The 17,464-nt window shown below is 52.5% G+C and overlaps 2 protein-coding genes across 4 annotated transcripts in view; one reads left to right on the top strand and one right to left on the bottom strand.

Moving 5' to 3' along the window:
- Positions 1 to 17,464, top strand: part of SAMD8 (sterile alpha motif domain containing 8) — a 91,918-nt gene that overhangs the window by 23,846 nt on the left and 50,608 nt on the right. The gene's annotated exons all lie outside the window — the stretch shown is intronic.
- On the bottom strand, positions 6,954 to 17,184 carry DUSP13B (dual specificity phosphatase 13B). Of its 2 annotated transcripts, XM_060033724.1 has the most exons (6): positions 17,098 to 17,184; positions 14,585 to 14,788; positions 13,473 to 13,567; positions 9,662 to 9,835; positions 8,034 to 8,254; positions 6,954 to 7,378 (listed from the first exon to the last, which is right to left on the bottom strand). In XM_060033724.1, exons 1-6 carry the CDS (start codon positions 17,182 to 17,184, stop codon positions 7,176 to 7,178), a joined length of 984 nt encoding a protein of 327 aa, XP_059889707.1. In that variant the 3' UTR covers positions 6,954 to 7,175. The 2 variants fall into 2 exon arrangements, with proteins under 2 accessions (XP_059889707.1, XP_059889706.1); XM_060033723.1 differs by lacking the exons at positions 13,473 to 13,567; positions 14,585 to 14,788; positions 17,098 to 17,184 and adding exons at positions 10,707 to 11,078; positions 15,836 to 15,870.

Raw genomic sequence — 17,464 nt, 5'->3', positions numbered from 1 at the left:
GGAATTGCTGGATCATATGGTAATTCTATTTTTAGTTTTCTGAGGAACCTCCATACTGTTTTCCGTAGTGGCTGTCCCAACTTACATTCCCATCAACAGTGTAAGAGGGTTCCCTTTTCTCCACATCCTCTCCGGCATTTGCTATTTGTAGACTTTTTAATGACGGCCATTCTGACTGGTATGAGGTGGTACCTCACTGTAGTTTCGATTTGCGTTTCTCTAATAATTAGCGATGTTGTGCATCTTTTCATGTGCCTACTGGCCATCTGCATGTCGTCTTTCCGGCACCCCTTTTAAAGTGTGCATGTGATCCTGGGGAAATTAACCTGTCCTCAATTCTTTATACTTGCATGTATATTTTCTCGTGTCTGCTTAATGAGTAAACCTCCGCCCCAGTTGCTACCAGGACCAGGAGGGCCTGAGCAGTCAACAGCACTAAGCCCTGAGAGGCTTGAAAACTAGTCTGATGGGGTCCCAGGAGTCCCATTGTGGGCCCGGAGCGTACAGGAGACCAAGTCTGAATACCTGTGCAGGACTGTGAAAGGGAAAGTGTTTCGAGGGATGGGCTTATGGAAGGCTCTGAAGTAGGAGCTGGGGTGCAGGGAATCTCAGAGGAGGGGAAATTCTAGCAGGTCCCAAGGAGAGAAGGCCAGGCTGACCAGACATCAAATGGCTCAGGAAGCACAGATGAAGAGATTAGTGCAGAAACCTGGGAGCGTAACCTAAAAAGAGCTGAGTGATCGGGGAAAGGGAGAACACCGGTAGCCCATTCCTCCTGCTTACTAAGGAAGGCGGGACCTGGGTAGGTAGGGGTGGGGTGGGGTATTTGAGTTTTCCTCCAGCCAGGTTTCCCCAAGGCCTCAGTGGCTGCAGAGTTCATACTGCAGCTGCCTTCCCCAACCCCAGTGGGAGAAGAAATGGAGGAGGCAGGTGTCAAGGCCAGACTGTGAGCTAGAGGCCAGCAGACCCACAGGGGCCTCCTGGGGACCAGGAGTCTTGGACCACTCAGTAGGAGTCTGTGGGCCTGGAAGGTAGGGCGGCCAGAGCTTACGACAGAGCTTGGGAGAGCAGGGCGATGTTCCATTCCTGGCAACCTCCCCACCTTGCCCACCCCACAGCCTGTGCCACCACCATTCCCCTTGGGCCTCTAACCATCTTTGGTTTCCATTGGGGCTCTGGGCAGATAAAAGCCAGGGCTCTATTGTCATCTGTACTCCTCTGTAGCTGTGACATCATCTTCATGCACTTGGCATGGGGGTGGATTGATGTGGCTGCTCTGTCCTTTTCTCATTCACATATTCCTCCAGAGGCTGATTCAGTGATTAAAAACTGGGACTTTAGTTCAGACCCGGCTCCACTGTTGTTATCTACTGATACATAACAAACTACCCCAAATGTTAGTGACTTAGAACAAGAGCATTTTGTTTTAGCTCGTGATTTTGTGGGCCCTTAATTCAGGCAGGTTCAAGTGGACTGTTCTTCTGTTCTACGTGGCATTGACACCTATTGCAAGTGGTATTCAGCTGGCAGGTGTGCTGAGGTCACTGTAATGTCTAGGGTCTTGGCAGGGAGGCTAGAAGGCTGGACTCAGCAGGGCCTACACCAGTTCACCTACACAGGGCTTCTCCAACCTGGTGGCCTTCGGGGAGTCAGACTTCTTGCAAGGTGGCTCAGGGCTCCCAGAGAGTGTGTTCTGCCCCAGGCAGAAGTTTGCAAGGCATTTTATGACCCGTCCCAGAATGTTACTCCTTCCCCAAATTCTATTGGCAAGCAAGTTACTAAAGGCCAACCCAGAATGAAGGCTCAGGAAGTGTTTAAGAAAATAGGCTTGTTGACTGAGTTTGTAATATGGTTCTACAAGTGCTAGCTAAGTGACCTTGAGAAAGTTTACTTAAGCTCTCTTTGAACCTCAGTTTTCACATCTATAAGATGGGAATATTAATAATAGTATCTACTGCTATGGCTTATGAGAATTAAACGATTATATATATATATATCTTAACAATGCCTGCTCTGGAAACACCTGCTCAAGAGCTCAAGATCACCAATATCTGCAGTTTCCTCTTCTTCCCGGGCGCCCTGCTATACAACATTTCCCAGCTGCCTCTGCAGTTAGGTATGACCATGTGACTGAGTTCTCGCCCTGGAAACTAGAGGCGAAGTAATATATCTGGCCTCTACATCCTCCATGCTTGCTCCCCCTTGCACCCATCAACTTGTGTTGTGAAAGAGAAATAAAGCTTTGTCAGAGCCACAAGCCTGACTAACCCTCAGGTACATAAGCTCTCAAAGTTAGCTGCTATCTGGCTTAACCTCTCTCCACCTGTGTTCTTGTCTGTAAAATGGGGTGATAATGGGACCTATCCCATAGGGTTGTGAGGATTAAATGAAATGTACAGTTGACCTTTGAACAACGAGGGGGTTCGGGGCACAGACCCTTCTACAGAGTTGAAAATTCATGTGTATAACTTATAGTTGGCTCTCCTTACACATGGTTCCTCCATATCCACGGTGCCTCTGGATTGTATCAGTGATTCACATTGGTGGATTCAACCAACTATATATCATGTAGTACAACAATATTTCCTTTTTTTTTTTTTTTTTTTTTTTTTTTTGTGGTACGCGGGCCTCTCACTGTTGTGGCCTCTCCCGTTGCAGAGCACAGGCTCCGGATGCGCAGGCTCAGCGGCCATGGCTCATGGGCCCAGCCGCTCCGCGGCATGTGGGATCTTCCCGGACTGGGGCACAAACCTGTGTCCCCTGCATCGGCAGGCGGACTCTCAACCATGGCGCCACCAGGGAAGCCCTACAATATTTACTATTGCAAACAATCTGTGTATAAATAGACCTGCACAGGTTTAACTGAACCTTGAACCTTCGTTGTTCAAGGGTCAACTGTATAGTTTGACTTACTGGCCTAGCTTCCCTTTGATCACAGTTATTTCATCTAAACTCTATAAACTGGTCATCATTACCTTTTTCTTGAAGCAAGATTATCCATAATCAAGCCTCTTGAAGGTTTTAAAAGGATAACATGAATTTGCAGTATTTTAGGCCTAAAGCCAATAATAATGGCACCATTTTAATTCAGAATAGTTCCTAAAACCCATTTGCTGATGGCTTTCAAAACCTAAATATAGAGAATAGAATGTTTCTAATTTTAAAAGTCATTCAATTTATTTTTGACTTTTTAAATTAGGAAATATTTTAAGAATACAAAAAAAATAACAGACACCTATATTCCCAAAGCTCAATATGGTCAAATCTTAACATTTTGCTGTATTTGATTTGTGTTTTTTCTAAAGAAATAAAACATCACGAATGAAACTCAAAATATATATATATATATATATATATATATATGACATATCTAAACCATTTAGCATAGTACCTGGCATATGCAAAGCAGTCAGTAATTGTCAACAAATTTTTAAAACGTTTTACTTTGAACTAATTTTAGATTTACAGAAGAGTTATAAAGATAGCAGAGACATTTCTTAGACGCTCTTCACCCAGCTTCCTTTAATGTTAACTTCTTATATAACCATGGTCCATTTATCAAAGACATTAAAATTGGTGTAACACTATTAACTAAACCACAGAATTTTTTCAGATTTCACCAGTTTTTCTGCTTAAGTCTTTTGCTGTGCTCAAATCCAATCCGGGGTACCATGTTGCATTTAGGTCAGCTAATTTTTAATCATTCATTCATTCAATTCACTGAGAGTGCTGCCAGCCTTTAGTCCAAGACTGGGAGTTCCTGTGCAGCAGGTGATGCCAGGGGCCCCCGTACTATGTACCATGACAATAGTCAGAGCTCTCATTTTTGAGAGCTTGCCACATGTTGTACAACACATTTTCTATATGCCCCACTTTATCCTTACAACAATCCTGTATGTTGGCTATTATTACTCCCATGTTACAGATGGGGGAAACTGAGGTATGGAGAGGTTAACTGAGTTTACACACCTGGTAAGGGGCAGAGGTAGAAGTTGAACCTAGGCAATCTGGCTCCAAATTCACAGTCTTAACAATACCTCACTCCTTTCACGAGGCTGCTCTATAGAACAGGAAGAGTAGATGCACCATCGCAGACTTCCTGGGCCAAGTGTGGCAGGCAGGAAGGGTTCCCGGTGGAGGTGTCAGTCTGGAGCTCAACCTCTGTTTCCTTGTGTGCTCTGGGGAATGTGTGGCTTTCCCTGCCTCTTCTCCCCATAGCCCCAGAATCTGAGCCCAACCCTCGGAGCCCGAAGAAGGTAACCTGCTGAAACTCAAGCCACAGGCCCAGGGTGTGGCTCTGTCCCAGGTTCAGGGCACTCTACCCCAGCCAGCAAGGGCAGGCTGCCCACAGTCATAGACCCGGATGTTGATTTAGAGACTGGCTTCTGGAGCCACTATTTTGGATCCTGCTGACCATGCATAAGCAAGAGATAGCAACAAGGGCTGAGTTGTCAGGCTGAGTGGGGGGACCCAAGGGAATTGGGGGTGCACAGACTACTGACGGGACTAGCTTTGTCTGCTCTGGAAAATTATAGGCCCCACCAACCTGAGGATGAACTGAGAAGTTTTCCATCCTGCCTGGTTGGGCACAGCAGCACCAGCCCTCCTGCCAAACTCCAGCTAGGACATGTGTTTACCCTTTGGAAAAGGCCCAGAGAGCACCTTAGGTAGCCAACAGCCAGCTGGGATTAGGACCAAGCACTGCAGGCAGCAGAGCAGGGGATCTGCTGGGCAGTACCTGCCCTTTGAGGCCAGAGCCTGGAGATCCTGGATCCAGGAGGCAACATCCAGCCTCATTTTAGCTTCTCTGAGCATCAGTTTGTTCATCTGTAAAATGGGGATATTAATCCCTATGGCCCAGAGAGGGCTGTCTACATTTGTGCAGTTTATAAATTGAAGGAGGAGTAAATGGGGCCTAAAACCCAGCCTGTGCTCAGCTCACTGAGTTGGGCACCATAACTTGGAACTACGTCTACTTGGGAGGAAGGGACACCTTTTTCTTGACCAAACTGTTTGCCCAGGAGTGCTCCTGCCTAAAAGGCTGGTTTGGTCAGAGGGTGCCCCTTTTTGGATTTGCACAAAGGAAAAGCACTTGCCCTCTGGAAATAGAGCAGATGGTGGAGAAGGGCAAAGGGCCCTTAAGTTCCCAGGAGAAGGCAGGGCTGTTCCCCGAGAGCCTTGGCAGGGGAGCAAAGAGGGAAGTCAAAGGTGGCCCAAGGGGACAAGATGAGCTGGGAAGAGGGTGTCAGGGTGACCAAATGGTGAGATGCTGTGTGCACGTGGAGCTGGGGGGAGAGGAGGTGCCTTCCGGAGGCTGGCCCAGTCCCAGGGGCAAGTCCACTCCCCCTGGTGGCCCCTGTAGAGAGGGCCCAGTAACACGGAACTCTACCTGATGGCAGGGTCATAGCCAGAGAGTGCGGGAGTCATGGGGACCTTGAGCCCAGGGAAAGCCTGGTGAGAGACAGCCAGCTGGAAGAGAATGACAAGGCACCAGGCAATCATAGTTCAGTGTGACAGGTGGTCCCACAAGGGGTGGATGGACATTTTGGTAGCATGAGGAAAAATACTCCACTCAGGTTTGCTGGGTCCAGGGGCATCCCCAGAAGTGACACCTAAACTGAGACCTCAAAGAGACCCCAACAAAAATGAGTGAGGATGTGCATTCAGGTGCTGCAACCTGAAGCATGTGCAAAGCACCAAGAGGTAAGCAGGTGGTACATTCTGGAAACTGCAAGTGTATTTAGCATTTCTTAATTACATGGCATGTATGGGAACAGAATTAGAAGAGAGATGTCTGGAGACATGAGACGGTCTCAGAAAATGAAGAATCTTTATGCTTTGTCAAGGTGTTTGTCCTTCAGGGGTTGTAAGTGTTGGGGTGATGTGATGCGATTTTCCTTTTAGTAAGCTGTCTGGGGCCCGCATGGAGATTGGAGGGGGCAAGGCTAGAAGCAGAGAGACCATCAGGGGCCTGAGCAAGAATCCAGGTGAGAGGTAAGGTGGCTTGAACTTGGGTAGTCAGCAAAGATGAAGCTAAGTGAGCAGGTCTGAGCCCTGTTTAAGAGGTAGAGTTGGTAGGCCAATTGGAAGAGTGGCAGAAGTCCACCACTGACTTGGATGACAAGGCCTATCAGAGCCCTTCACTAAAATGGGAACTAGGAAAAGGAGTGGGTCTGGGTGGGAGGTGATGAAAAGTTCAGTTTGAAGCTCAGGTTCAATATTCAAATGAAGGTGGCCAGTAGGATACAGAGGTTCTGAACTCAGAAGAGAGAATTGGGCCGCCGTAGGGGTCTGAGAGTCATCAGCCTAGAGATGTGAACTGAGGCTGTGGGGACAAGAGGACCCCCAGGAGAGCGAGAACACTGAAGGAGAGAAGAGGCAGAGGCCAGCGTCCTCGGACACCTTGATGTTTAAAGGTCAGCTGGAGGAGGCCAGGGCTGCATGGAAACAGCCAGAGAGGGAGGAGGAATGCCAGCCCATCTAATCCTCATAAATACCTCACGTACAGGTGAGGAACCTATGGGCTTTTTACATTGTTTTATTTTATTAGGGTACAAACAGTAAGAAACTCAAGCCAAATGTTGCCCCATCATATAACCGTCCCTCCCCAGGAATTCTGGCATGTCTCCTCCCAAACCCCTGTGCTCTAGTTTAATGCTTCTGTTAGGTTTCTGTGACTTTAGTCAGTCCTTTTTGAAAGAAGAACGAAAGTGAAAAAACTGACCGGATTCAGGAGATGCTGTTTGTGCACAGCGAGTTTTGATAGTCGGTGTTTGATACAGGGCGGGCATGGAAAGGATGGTGATGCATTGAACTTTGGTCTTTACTCAGACAGTTGACTCAGACTCCACCTCTAGGCTGCCATCATGGGCTGGCAAGCCTTCTGGAGCCTCGTGACCACTGCCCCACAAACCACCAGAAGGTCTCCTGTCTTTATTATGATGAACCTTTTATTATAGAGACAGACTGAACTCTTTTCTGCATAAAGAATCTTTGGATTGGGTCAGGGAGATCCACCTGCTAAAGGTCACCACCCAGCTCTCCCTGCCTCTGCCTCAGCTAAGCCCCCACTTGCTATTTACATCTCAAGGTGACTGGAAGCAAGGTCCCCAGGGTCAGGCTGGTTGGGTGGGCCATGCTGGCTGGAGGGTCAGGGTTCCTGGTTGCCCACCAGGTCACAGCCGCCCCGTCTCCTGCCCCAGTCGGTTGTCCAGAACCTGGAGCTGCCGGAGGAAGCCTGAGTTGGGGCAGATATCCCGGTGCGCCTGCACTGTCTGGATGGCCTCCACCAGCGTCATGTTCTCGCAGATCATGAGGAAGGCCAGGACAACCGTGGCAGAGCGGCTCACCCCCATGGCACAGTGTACCAGCACGCGGCCTGCGGGGAGACCCAACCTAGCATCAGCTACCTGTTCTCACACCGCTTGCCCCTTAGGGAATCAGGGATGCTTCTGCCCACCTATCACAGCATCCTGGAGTACTGACACTGTCCTCATTGTCATATGGGGCAACTGAGGCCCAGAGAGGAAAGGGACTCGCTCAAGGTCACAAAGCAAGTTAGTGGCAGGGCGAAGGTTAGCAGCGGGACTCCCTTCTCCTGGTGCAAGGTGCCTCCTCTGGCATCCCTTGCCACTCTAGCACGGTGGGGAGTCAGTACTCCTGGAGTCCCCTGGGTTTGCAGGGGGTGTCCACCTCCCTCCCTTTCCCCCCAGTTCTGCCCTCTCCCCAGCCCCTGCAGCTCTACACTGAGGCCTCATCTTAGCAAACGCTCTTGAGCAGTTTTCTCTAGGTCCTGTACCTTTTGCCCAGCACCTGGCCTCTTACCAAGCGACGACCACACTGGACCTTAAGTTATATCTATGATGTTGGTTTCCAGGGTGTCCCTGAAGGGGATGCTCACTAAATGGTAGTAGTGAGCCCCATGAGGTGGGAGGTTGCTGAAGGACCCCACCATCCATGCTCCTGGAAAAGTAGATAGCCCCAGACCCTGCCTGCACCCCACCTCCACCCCAGTGCCTTCCCCAGCAGCTGACCTTGGGGAATGATGAGGGCACTTTGGATGTATCGAGCAACGGGCAGAAAGTAGACACTGAGGTCGAAGAAGGGGTTGTCATCAGCCTCAATGCCATAGTACTCCAAGGGCATTCCACGGTAGAAGTTGGCACCTGTGTCCACCTGAAACTTTCCTGCGGCAACATTCACGATGTGGGTGATGCCCAGCTGGGTCAGCTTGTTCTTGTCCCGGGCTGCGTACCTGGGGGGGGAGGGGCACGGGGGGAGTTGGGAGGTGGGGTAGAGCTCACTGGGTCAGCTCTGGCTGGCCTGGAACTTGCCCCCTTGCCTCCTCTGCCATCCTCCTCCAAGGGTAGACTGGAACCAGTGAACTGGCTTGGGTGAAGGGGCTCCTCTAGTAGGAGTTCAAGACTCCCTTTCACTCAGCCCAACTTTTCTGGAAGGCAGGTCGGCCACATGGCATCAGAAGCCTCGAAAATGTACACTTACTTTGCCCCAGCAGGTCTCCTAGGAACTTAAAGAATCCCAAGTGTGCTCACAGACAAATGTAAACTGGATCTAATGTTTAAGATAGAGAAAAAGTGGGGAAAAAATCACTAAATAGCCTATAAAAGAAGATTGACTATGGTATAGCTAAATGAAATACTACACAACCACTAAAATGTGGTAGATAGATGCTGGTGAACCAAGAAAGGTGTTGGTGCTATATTGAGAAAAACGGAGGATAACAAAACAGAACATTGTTTTAAAGTGTTTTAAAAGTATGCTGTGCAATTCCATTTAAAAAGTTTTCTATATAAAGCAGATTACAAGATGGGATTATAAAGCGATACCATTTTTGTATGCATTTTTAAAAAGTCAACAAGGATTTTATTACTGGTTATCTGTGTGTGTAGGGGGGATACATATTTGCCCTATTGTTAATAGGATATTGATCTATATTTTCTAAATATTAAGGAAAACATAAAATCCACATATATTCATCCATATGTTCTAAATTTTAAGAAAACTTTTGGGGAAAATGACTCACATTCCACTCTATATATACATCCTAGAGAAACGTGTGTGTTCCCAAGGCACATGTACTAGCTTCTAGAATCACCGTTTATAATAGCCCCAAAGTGGAAACAACTCAAATAGAATGAATAAACTATGGTGTATTCATACAAACGAATAATATATAGCAACCAAAAATGAATGAACTATAGCTACACGTAATGTCGGCGAATCTCGCAATTTTGAGCAAATGACGCCAGGCACAAAATACACAATATGATTCTATTCCTATCACTTTAAAACATAGGCAAAACTAACACAAATGGCGAAACTAAAAGGAAAAGCAAGGAAATTATTGTTTCAATACTCAATGATTATCTACAGGGAAAAGGGTTATGATGAGAAGGGTTCCACAGGGGCTTCTGAGGCACAACTAATGTCCTACTTCTTGACCTGGGGGGTGAAACTGTTCGTTTATGCTCTGTGTACTTTTCTTAGGTGTGTTCTATTTCCACAAAGTAATAATAGTGTAAAAGGAAATAAACATGTGGAAAGAGATGGTTGGAGGCAAAGAGGGTGCCAACTCTGCCCCTTGGCTCTGGAAGAGGCTCCCCTTCTGTTCTCCCCAACACCCACTGTGGATCGTACTTACGCATCTCCCAGGAAGAGGTTGGGCCAGACTTCGTTAATGTGGCTCAGCACGGCAGCCCGACGGACCCACAGCAAGCGCTGCAGTGAGGCCAGCGTGGGTGGCTGATAGGGGGGCACCCGGACTGCCCCGTGGATCTTGGGCCTCCGGAGGTCCTGTTTCTGCAGCGAGTCCATCCTGGAACAGAGTGGAAACTGTGGTGGCGAGGGGCAGGCTCCCCGCAGGTGGGTCCAGCTGACAGGGAGGCCCAGGCATGGTGCAGTGCCCAGGTGCCACTAGGATGCTTCAGAAGGGCCTCAGTTATTTCACATGAGGTTATTAACCAGCTCAGCTGGGGCTGAGGCCTTTCCCCAGGGAACAAGGGAATCAACCCCTCGTCACCGCTGTGGAGCTGGGAAGCCCTCTCCTGCCCTCTCCAGAGGCCCCTGATGTTGGAAGCTTTTTTCAAGGGGTTCTTGGAGTTCCCTGTTTGTAACAACTAGTCAGTGCAGACCCCACCCCTTAAGTCTGTGGTTACTTGGGACTTCGTAGGGGTGGGGACTCCAGATGGCTGTGGCCCTCAGAGGGCACCTAGGAAGACCCCTGCCAACTGGGCAGCTCATCTCAAGCCCCCTTCTCCGCTACTTCCAGGGCTGGTCCTCAGACTCCCATCCCTGTAACAGGTGCTTGAAGGTCAGAGCCCATCTCTGGAGGGAGGGGCCTGGGCTATGAACTGACATTTGTTAACACTTCCGTACTGAATGAGCTAATGCCTCTTAGGGGCCTGGTGCCTCACGCATGGTAGGTCCCTATCATACATAGGAGGAAGCTGAAGCAGGAACGTGAAGGTCACAGAGAATAATTTTTAAGTAATGCTCAGTCTTACGGCTGTTAAGGAGCAAGGCCGGGGTTTCAGTCCAGTTCTGTTCTCCTTCAGTTCCGTCCCCAAGCGTTCGAGTTACCACCTTCAGGGACTCCAGAGAATGGTCGCTAACTCATCTGGCTCTACAGGGGAGCCTAGTGCAGCTGTTCCATATCTGCCTATAGGCCCTGGGATTTCCTTCCTTACCCGCATGACTCAGGCCAGTGCTGCAGGTCAGGCCTCACCCAGGTGGGGTGGCTTGTGTCAGGAGTCAGCTGGCTGAGGGGGTCCGAGACCCTGCAGAGCTGGAATGTCAGTGGCACCAGAACCTGGGTCTGGTGCTGGGCTTGGAAGGAGTGCCTCTCTTGGCTAACTGTCCCTGGTCCCCTCAACCAGTAACTAGGGAAGGTACAAACTGGGAAGAACTTCTTTACTCTTTGGTAGGCAGTGCCAGGGCCAGGAAGAGAAACAGGAACCCGGAAGGCCACCGGTTTGGCCAAGCTCACCCAGTGAGCAGTGGGAGGGCAGGGCGGAAGCGAAGGCCCGGCTTTCCCTTCCATCCCCCACTGTGACCTCTCAGGGCAGGCTGAACTGCCTGCCACCTACCTAGGGCATGGTCTGGGCCTGGGAGTCGGGGTGTGGGTGCAGGGACAGGACTCAGCACAAGAGCGGAACGGGGCCGGGGCAGGTTCCGCCCGGAACACAAACGCTATGAAGCAGCTAGAATTCCAGGTCCTCCCCTTGGAGCCCATGGGGGTGGGGCCTGAGAGCAGACCTAGGCCACTGCTGACTGAAGTGCAGACCTTCCAAACGCCCAGACCCCTCTCTGCTTGGTGTCTCTTTGCGATTAAAGGCTCTTGGCCCTGGGACTCCCCATGGAGATGGGAGGCTATGTGAACTGGTGGGAAGAGAACTTTAGAGGGAGCGGGGAGAGCCTGGCCACAGCTAATTCCGAGGTCAAGAGCAAGTCTTTGCTCCTGTCTGGGCCGCGGTTTCTCTTTCTCAACTTAAAGATGCTGGCCTTGCCTGACTTTAAGGAATCTCTGGAGGGTCTGACCTGAGAATGAGAGAGGAGAGCCTGGGTTTGCAAAAACTACAGGGTACAGCACAATGTATTGTGTTGGAGTGGGGAGAGTCCAACAGCCACACTGGGCTGGAGCTACCAGCTGGGCCTGCAGGAGCCCCAGGTCGGTTGCTTTGGGGCTTTGGGAAGTCTGGCAGGCGCCGCTGCAGGCCTCTGAGCTTGGTGTGGGGTAAGGCTGCCACCCAGTGGCCAATTGGTGCCTTGCAGCCCCGCGGTGCCTGGGCGCGGATAGCCAGGCTCCAGCTGAGACAGAACTTGTCCCTACTCCTCCTGGCGGCTCCTGGGAGGAGAAGGAGCCAGTAGAGGGATCAGGGATGAGGGCTGACCCCTCTACTGGCTCAGCCTCTTCGGGGCTTAGGCCCAGGTCTGGAGAAGGGGGCTTTTTCCTCGGACTTAGGGGTACCCCTTGCTAGGCCTCACGTTGGACCTCACACCTGATGCTCATGGATGTACTCCCTACCTGTCTGCTCTATCCCACAAGGGTCCAGCCCACCTTTTCAGCCAAGGTCAGGCCTAGCCCCCACCCAGCGACTCATCCTTCAAGCTCCGGGCACACCCAAAGAAGGGGAGTTGGTGGCTGCAGCAGCCCCCTGGTTTCTGCCATCCCCAGACCTAGATGCCGAGTGCCCCGCCTGACACCTCCTTCCGCATCTCCTCAGCCACCGCAGGGTGAAGCCTGGGCCCAACATCCAGCAGGGGCAGGGCCGGTCTGACTCTTCTCCCCCTTCCCTCTGGTACCCCTCCTGCGACCTTCCTGTGTCTCCTCCCTAAGCTGAGCAGCTGCCTCTGTGGGCAACAGTTTTCCTGAGTCGCTGCTGTTTACAAGTTCAGACACCTGTGCTCTGCCTTTGTTGGTGCCTCTCTGTGTCGCGCTCCCCGGTTGCCTTGTCTCCCTGCCTCTCACAGGAGCTTGTCCTCCTCCAGCAGCCTCCCAACACACCACCCAGCACGCTGGTAGCCTCAGGCCAAGGCCCAGGCCTCCGCAGGGCAGGAGGCCTCTGTCTGCCATCCACCGCCTCCCTGAAGCTCCAGACGTGCTCCCCCGGTCTTCCCTCCTGTTCACTCTCCCTGCTTTCTCCTCCTCCCCCCAAGGTAGACCACAGGGACTGTGGCCACAGGACAGCTGGGGCTGGACATCTCAGGGCAGGACAAGTGAGGAGTCTGGTGAAGGAAGCCTTGGGGAGGGTGGCCGGCGGGTGGCCTGTGGTGAGCTGCCTGGGGCTCTGCACTCTGTGTGCAGGCCTTGGAGGAGGGTGGACCTGAGCCGAGTTCTCAAGTCTGGAGCTTGTTTCTGTGTAGTCTTCTCTGAGCTAGTTTTCTCAGTGGGGCTGCTGTGAGAATTCCATGAGATAAGAAATGTTCAAGGCACCTCCCACGGGGTCTTCCTCCTGGTAGATGCCCCATAAATGGTGCATCTTCCTATTATTATCATCACCATTATTACTCTTTCCCTTTCAAGACTCAGCCATATCCCATGGGCTAATGAGGCTTGGTCTCTAACTCTTTGTATTTCTTGATTTTTCTTTCTCTGTCCAGCAATAATTATTGTATTCACCAGTAACTAAGGACGTACTGTGTATCAGAGCTAAATGCTTACATTTTTTTCACTGAATCCGCACAGTACCCTTATGAGGCAGATGATATTATCATCCCCTATGCCGTAGGTCACACAGCCAATAGGCGTGGGAGCCAGGATTCAAGCCCAGGTCATTCTGACTACTCTGCTTTGTCTGTGCCTCTATCTCTGACCCAGTCCCTCCCCAGATCTAACCCACACCCCCACCACACACACACACACACACACACACACACACACAGAGGCACAGGTGTCCTGGCCCTCATTACCCAGCATGCTCTGCAGCCCCCCTGAAATAGGGGCACTCACCCACCTGTGGGGGTATCTGGCCCAGGCTGAGGTCTTCTCTGACGGGCACTTTTTGCTCCCGGCTTCCAGCCGCCTGTCTCTGCACGCTTGATGCTGTTTCTATTTTTTGATCGGAGTTTAATTATAAAGCATGATGTGCTGCTCCCCTCCTCTGGCCTCCCCCTGCTACTCCCAACTCACCCACTGGTCCCCTGGCATGGTCAGTGCCAAGCCCAGCCAGGCACCTGGCCCTGCTGGGAGTAGAGGCAGTCTGGCAGGGGTCTGCCTGTGGTATGTGTGGATGTGGATGTTGCTTGTGAGGCAGGAAGAAGGAAGACTGAATAAGCCATTTTGAAAGGTCGGTTGGCCTTCAAGGGTGATGTGGAGCGTGGGCAGAAAGTTAAAGCTACAAGGATCTTCCATGGAGGGGGACGGGGAAGAGAACAGCCAGATCACACCCACACTGGCCGCACTGCCAACATCACAATCCAGGTCCAGGGGCCCTTGGTTGGGAGCTGAGGATTACAGGACTGGCCCAGGATAAAGATCCAGAAGACTCAGGCTGAGGGAAGTGGGGGCAGACAGAGATATAAGTGGAGTTCAGAGCAGGTCTTTGGAGCAGGCCCGGCCTTCAGTCAGAAGCTGTGTGTCCGCAAACCACTCTGCCCTCTGCCAAGCTCCTCCCTCCCCCAGAAGACATTCCTGCACAGGCCTCACTGCTCCTCGAGGCCAGTGAGATGGTCTTTAAAGTCCCTTCCAAGGCTAACGGCTCAGTGAGGGACCTCGGATTTGGGCCTATTAAGAACACTTCCTGCTCTCCAGAGACTCTCTTCATATACCCATACTTTAATACCCTTCCCCACTCATACTCCCAGATGACTGACACACACACAGACGTATGCATACCCGTAGCCACGCCTCCACGGGGTCTCTGAAGCCCGAGCTCCAGGGAGCTAGGGCTCAGCCCCTGCTGGGGCTCCCTGAGCCCTGGGGAGAGCTGGTGGAGACGGCCATGGCCAGGGGCCGTCATAAACGCTTAGAATCCCCCCTCCTGTGTCCCCCCACTCCTGAGGGGGACAGGGAAGAGAACAGCCAGATCACACGCCCGAGGGGCCTCAACCAGGAGCCCCTTCCCACCTGTGAGAACTGGAGACAGTGGCTGAGAGGGGGTGCAGGCAGCAGGAGGAAGCGCATGGAGTTGCAGGCTCTAGGGCAGACCCCACACTGGTCTCTTACCATCTTCTGGGTACCCACCTGGGCCAGAGCCTCCAGCAGCACCAGCAGGGCCAGCGCCAGGGTGGCAAAGTGGCAGAGCCCTGTGGCAGGGAGTAAGGACCAGTTCTGGGGGAGAGATGAGCTCCATGTTACAGGCAGGTAAACCATGGTTCAGATTGGCTGGGACTCATCAGGGCAGGGACAAGAGCTGTCAGATAAGCCTGCTTCTGCCTTGAGCCTCTGTGTAAGGTCAAGTGGGTACGGGTGCCGAGAGAGATGAGGCAAGTTCGGGGCCCAGGGCTCATGGAGGGAGATGACCTCCCCAAAGCCCCCTCATCTCTCAGAGTCCCCAGCCCCAGGGCTGCTGTGTACAGTCACACAGGTTGCTCACTGCACAACTCCTGGGGCTCCAGCTGTTGGATGCACTCCCAGTAATAGTGCAATGCTGTAGTCCAAATGATTCTCCCAAAGCTGGCTGCCCGAAGGGAGAGATGCTGAGGGCTGAGGCCAGAGTATTTTAGGGCCCCAGGCCGCGGAAGTGGGATGATTGGGCATGATCAGAGATTTGCTGTTCTCCCAGGTTCCCAAACCTTGTTTAGAGGAAAGAGAGCAGGATGGGAACATGCCATTCCTGTCCGCCTCTTGGCTCCCACACCTGCAGAACTCCCCACGACAGTTTCCCGCCCAGCTTCACCCCAGGCCTAATCCCAACGCCAGCTACAACCCTCATTTTCTTCCTTTACACTCAGCCCCAAACTCTACACCTCGCCCTCCATCCTGCCCTAATCCCCGACCCCAAGATGCTCATCGTCCTGACAGCATGTGGGAAGGGGTCGATATTGCTCAAACGCTCCACTTGGTTGGGCTGGCTGTGCATTCAGAGACAAAACCACCTCTTATGTGTGGGGGCAGGGGGAGATTCAGTCCATGCCCCAGGGAAGGTCTTGGCAGGAGGAGGAAGCTGCTGCTCTTCAAACTCCCAGGAGAGCCTAGGCCAGTGCCCCACTCCCACCTGGCAGCGGTGGGGCACAGCCAAAGTCAGGGTTGACGAGAGATGAAGGAAGGAGCAGTATGGGTAGCAGGAGCTGGAGGCTGGATAGGGGGAATGGAGAGCAGCTCTGGAGGCTTAACCTTCCATCAGATGGCCCTTGGTGGGGATGTTGAGTGTGAGGAAGATGGGCTATTGGGGACAGTCCCAGCCTGGGCATGATGGGAGAAGAAGGGCAGTAGGAATTCTGCAGCTCCTTCACAATCTGGCACCCTCAGAGCCACTGACCCCAGAAAGAGGCACCCCTGCCTCTCCGTTGAGCTGGAGGAAAACACAGAGCTGACGCCAAAGAAATTGCGGCAGCACCTTGGCAACCATTTGTGGGCTGGGAGCCTGAGAAGCATTGTTGCTGCTAGGGGAGCCCAACTCCTTCTACTGGGCAGCTGGGGACGCTGGGGCCTCCAGCGGGAGGGAGGTGCCTTGGGAAGAGGAGGTATTGGGGATCTGTTCCCCTTAGGCAGCTTAAAGACGGGGCGCTATTCCTCCAAATGCACTGAACATGGAACAGGAGGAAGGCAGAAGGTAAATGGACAGACTTCAGGGAAACCTTTATGTCCTAAAGGGTCCCCAGGACCAGAGAGGGAGGAAGGTTAGGGAGGGGCCTTCTGTAGGTCTCTGAGATCACATTGGGTGGGGTGAAGGTAGACAGTGGGGTGCTGGGTCCAAGGCAGAGAACTGAATGGCGTGGCGACAGAAGAACTTTATATCAAGCAGGGCTTGTGCGCGGAGGTCATGGCTGGCGGCAGGAGCACCTGTTCTCCTTCCCGGTGGTGGGAATGGATGCTCAGGGCTGACAGAATTAACTAAGCTTGGAGCAATAGCTGCAGGACACTTTTTCCCTAGAGCTGGGTTCCAGACCTGAGGGGAGGGTGTGCAGAGGCGTGGGAAGGGCCAGACAGCCCTCAGGTGCAGGACTGGTTGTGCTGCTGCCTCGGTGGGGTTCAGGTGAGCCCCACAGGCTTTCAGCCAAGGAGGCAGGACAGATCAGCATTAGGACCAGGTTGGAAGGCCTCACCTCTTCCATTTTATGCTTTCCACCCTTTTCCTTCCTAGCCTTTCCATCTTCTCTGGGTCTGAAGAATCTGGGTGGGCTGGAGAAGAGGGTCCTAGGAGAGGGGTGCCTCAGCCAGGCCTAGGTGAGACCTTGGATTGGTGAGGGGAGCCCAGCCCAGCAGCAGGGGAACGGGCCAGGCCCCCTTCAACCCTCTCTTCCAGCCATACACAGCCTTGATCTCCAACCTCTGAACTGGTCCCATCCATGTCCCCTGCCAGCCCTCACCCAACCCCTTACTTCCAATCGTACCCTTGCCCTCTGCCCAGCCCTCACCTGACCTCTCACTGCTAACTGTACCCAGCCCCGGCCCCCCACGCCCTGCCCGACCCTCACCTGGCCCCTCAGCTCCGGCCTGCACCCCGCAGCTGCTGGTCCAGCCGGCAGAGCTGGTGGAGGAAGCCTCGGTTGGGGAAGACCCATCGGTGCTGCCTCACGGCGATCACTGCCTGACGCAGGGACAGCTGCTGGCGCAGCATGAGGTAGGCGAGGACCAGCGTGGCAGAGCGGCTCACCCCTACCACGCAGTGCACCAGGACCCTGGCTGAGAAAGACATCCTGCTGAAAGACCCTTTCCCACCCACCAGCCCGCCCAGGGGCTGAGGTGCGGACCCAAGTTCCTTTCCCTCCTCTGCCCTGGGTATATTCTGTGACCCTGAGTAAATCATTCAGCGTGTATGGGCCTCCATTTCCTGCTCTGTCA

The sequence above is a fragment of the Delphinus delphis genome, chromosome 16, assembly GCF_949987515.2.
Source record: "Delphinus delphis chromosome 16, mDelDel1.2, whole genome shotgun sequence".
Taxonomy (NCBI): Eukaryota; Metazoa; Chordata; class Mammalia; order Artiodactyla; family Delphinidae; genus Delphinus; species Delphinus delphis.
This window is presented reverse-complemented; position numbering and strand designations above follow the sequence as displayed.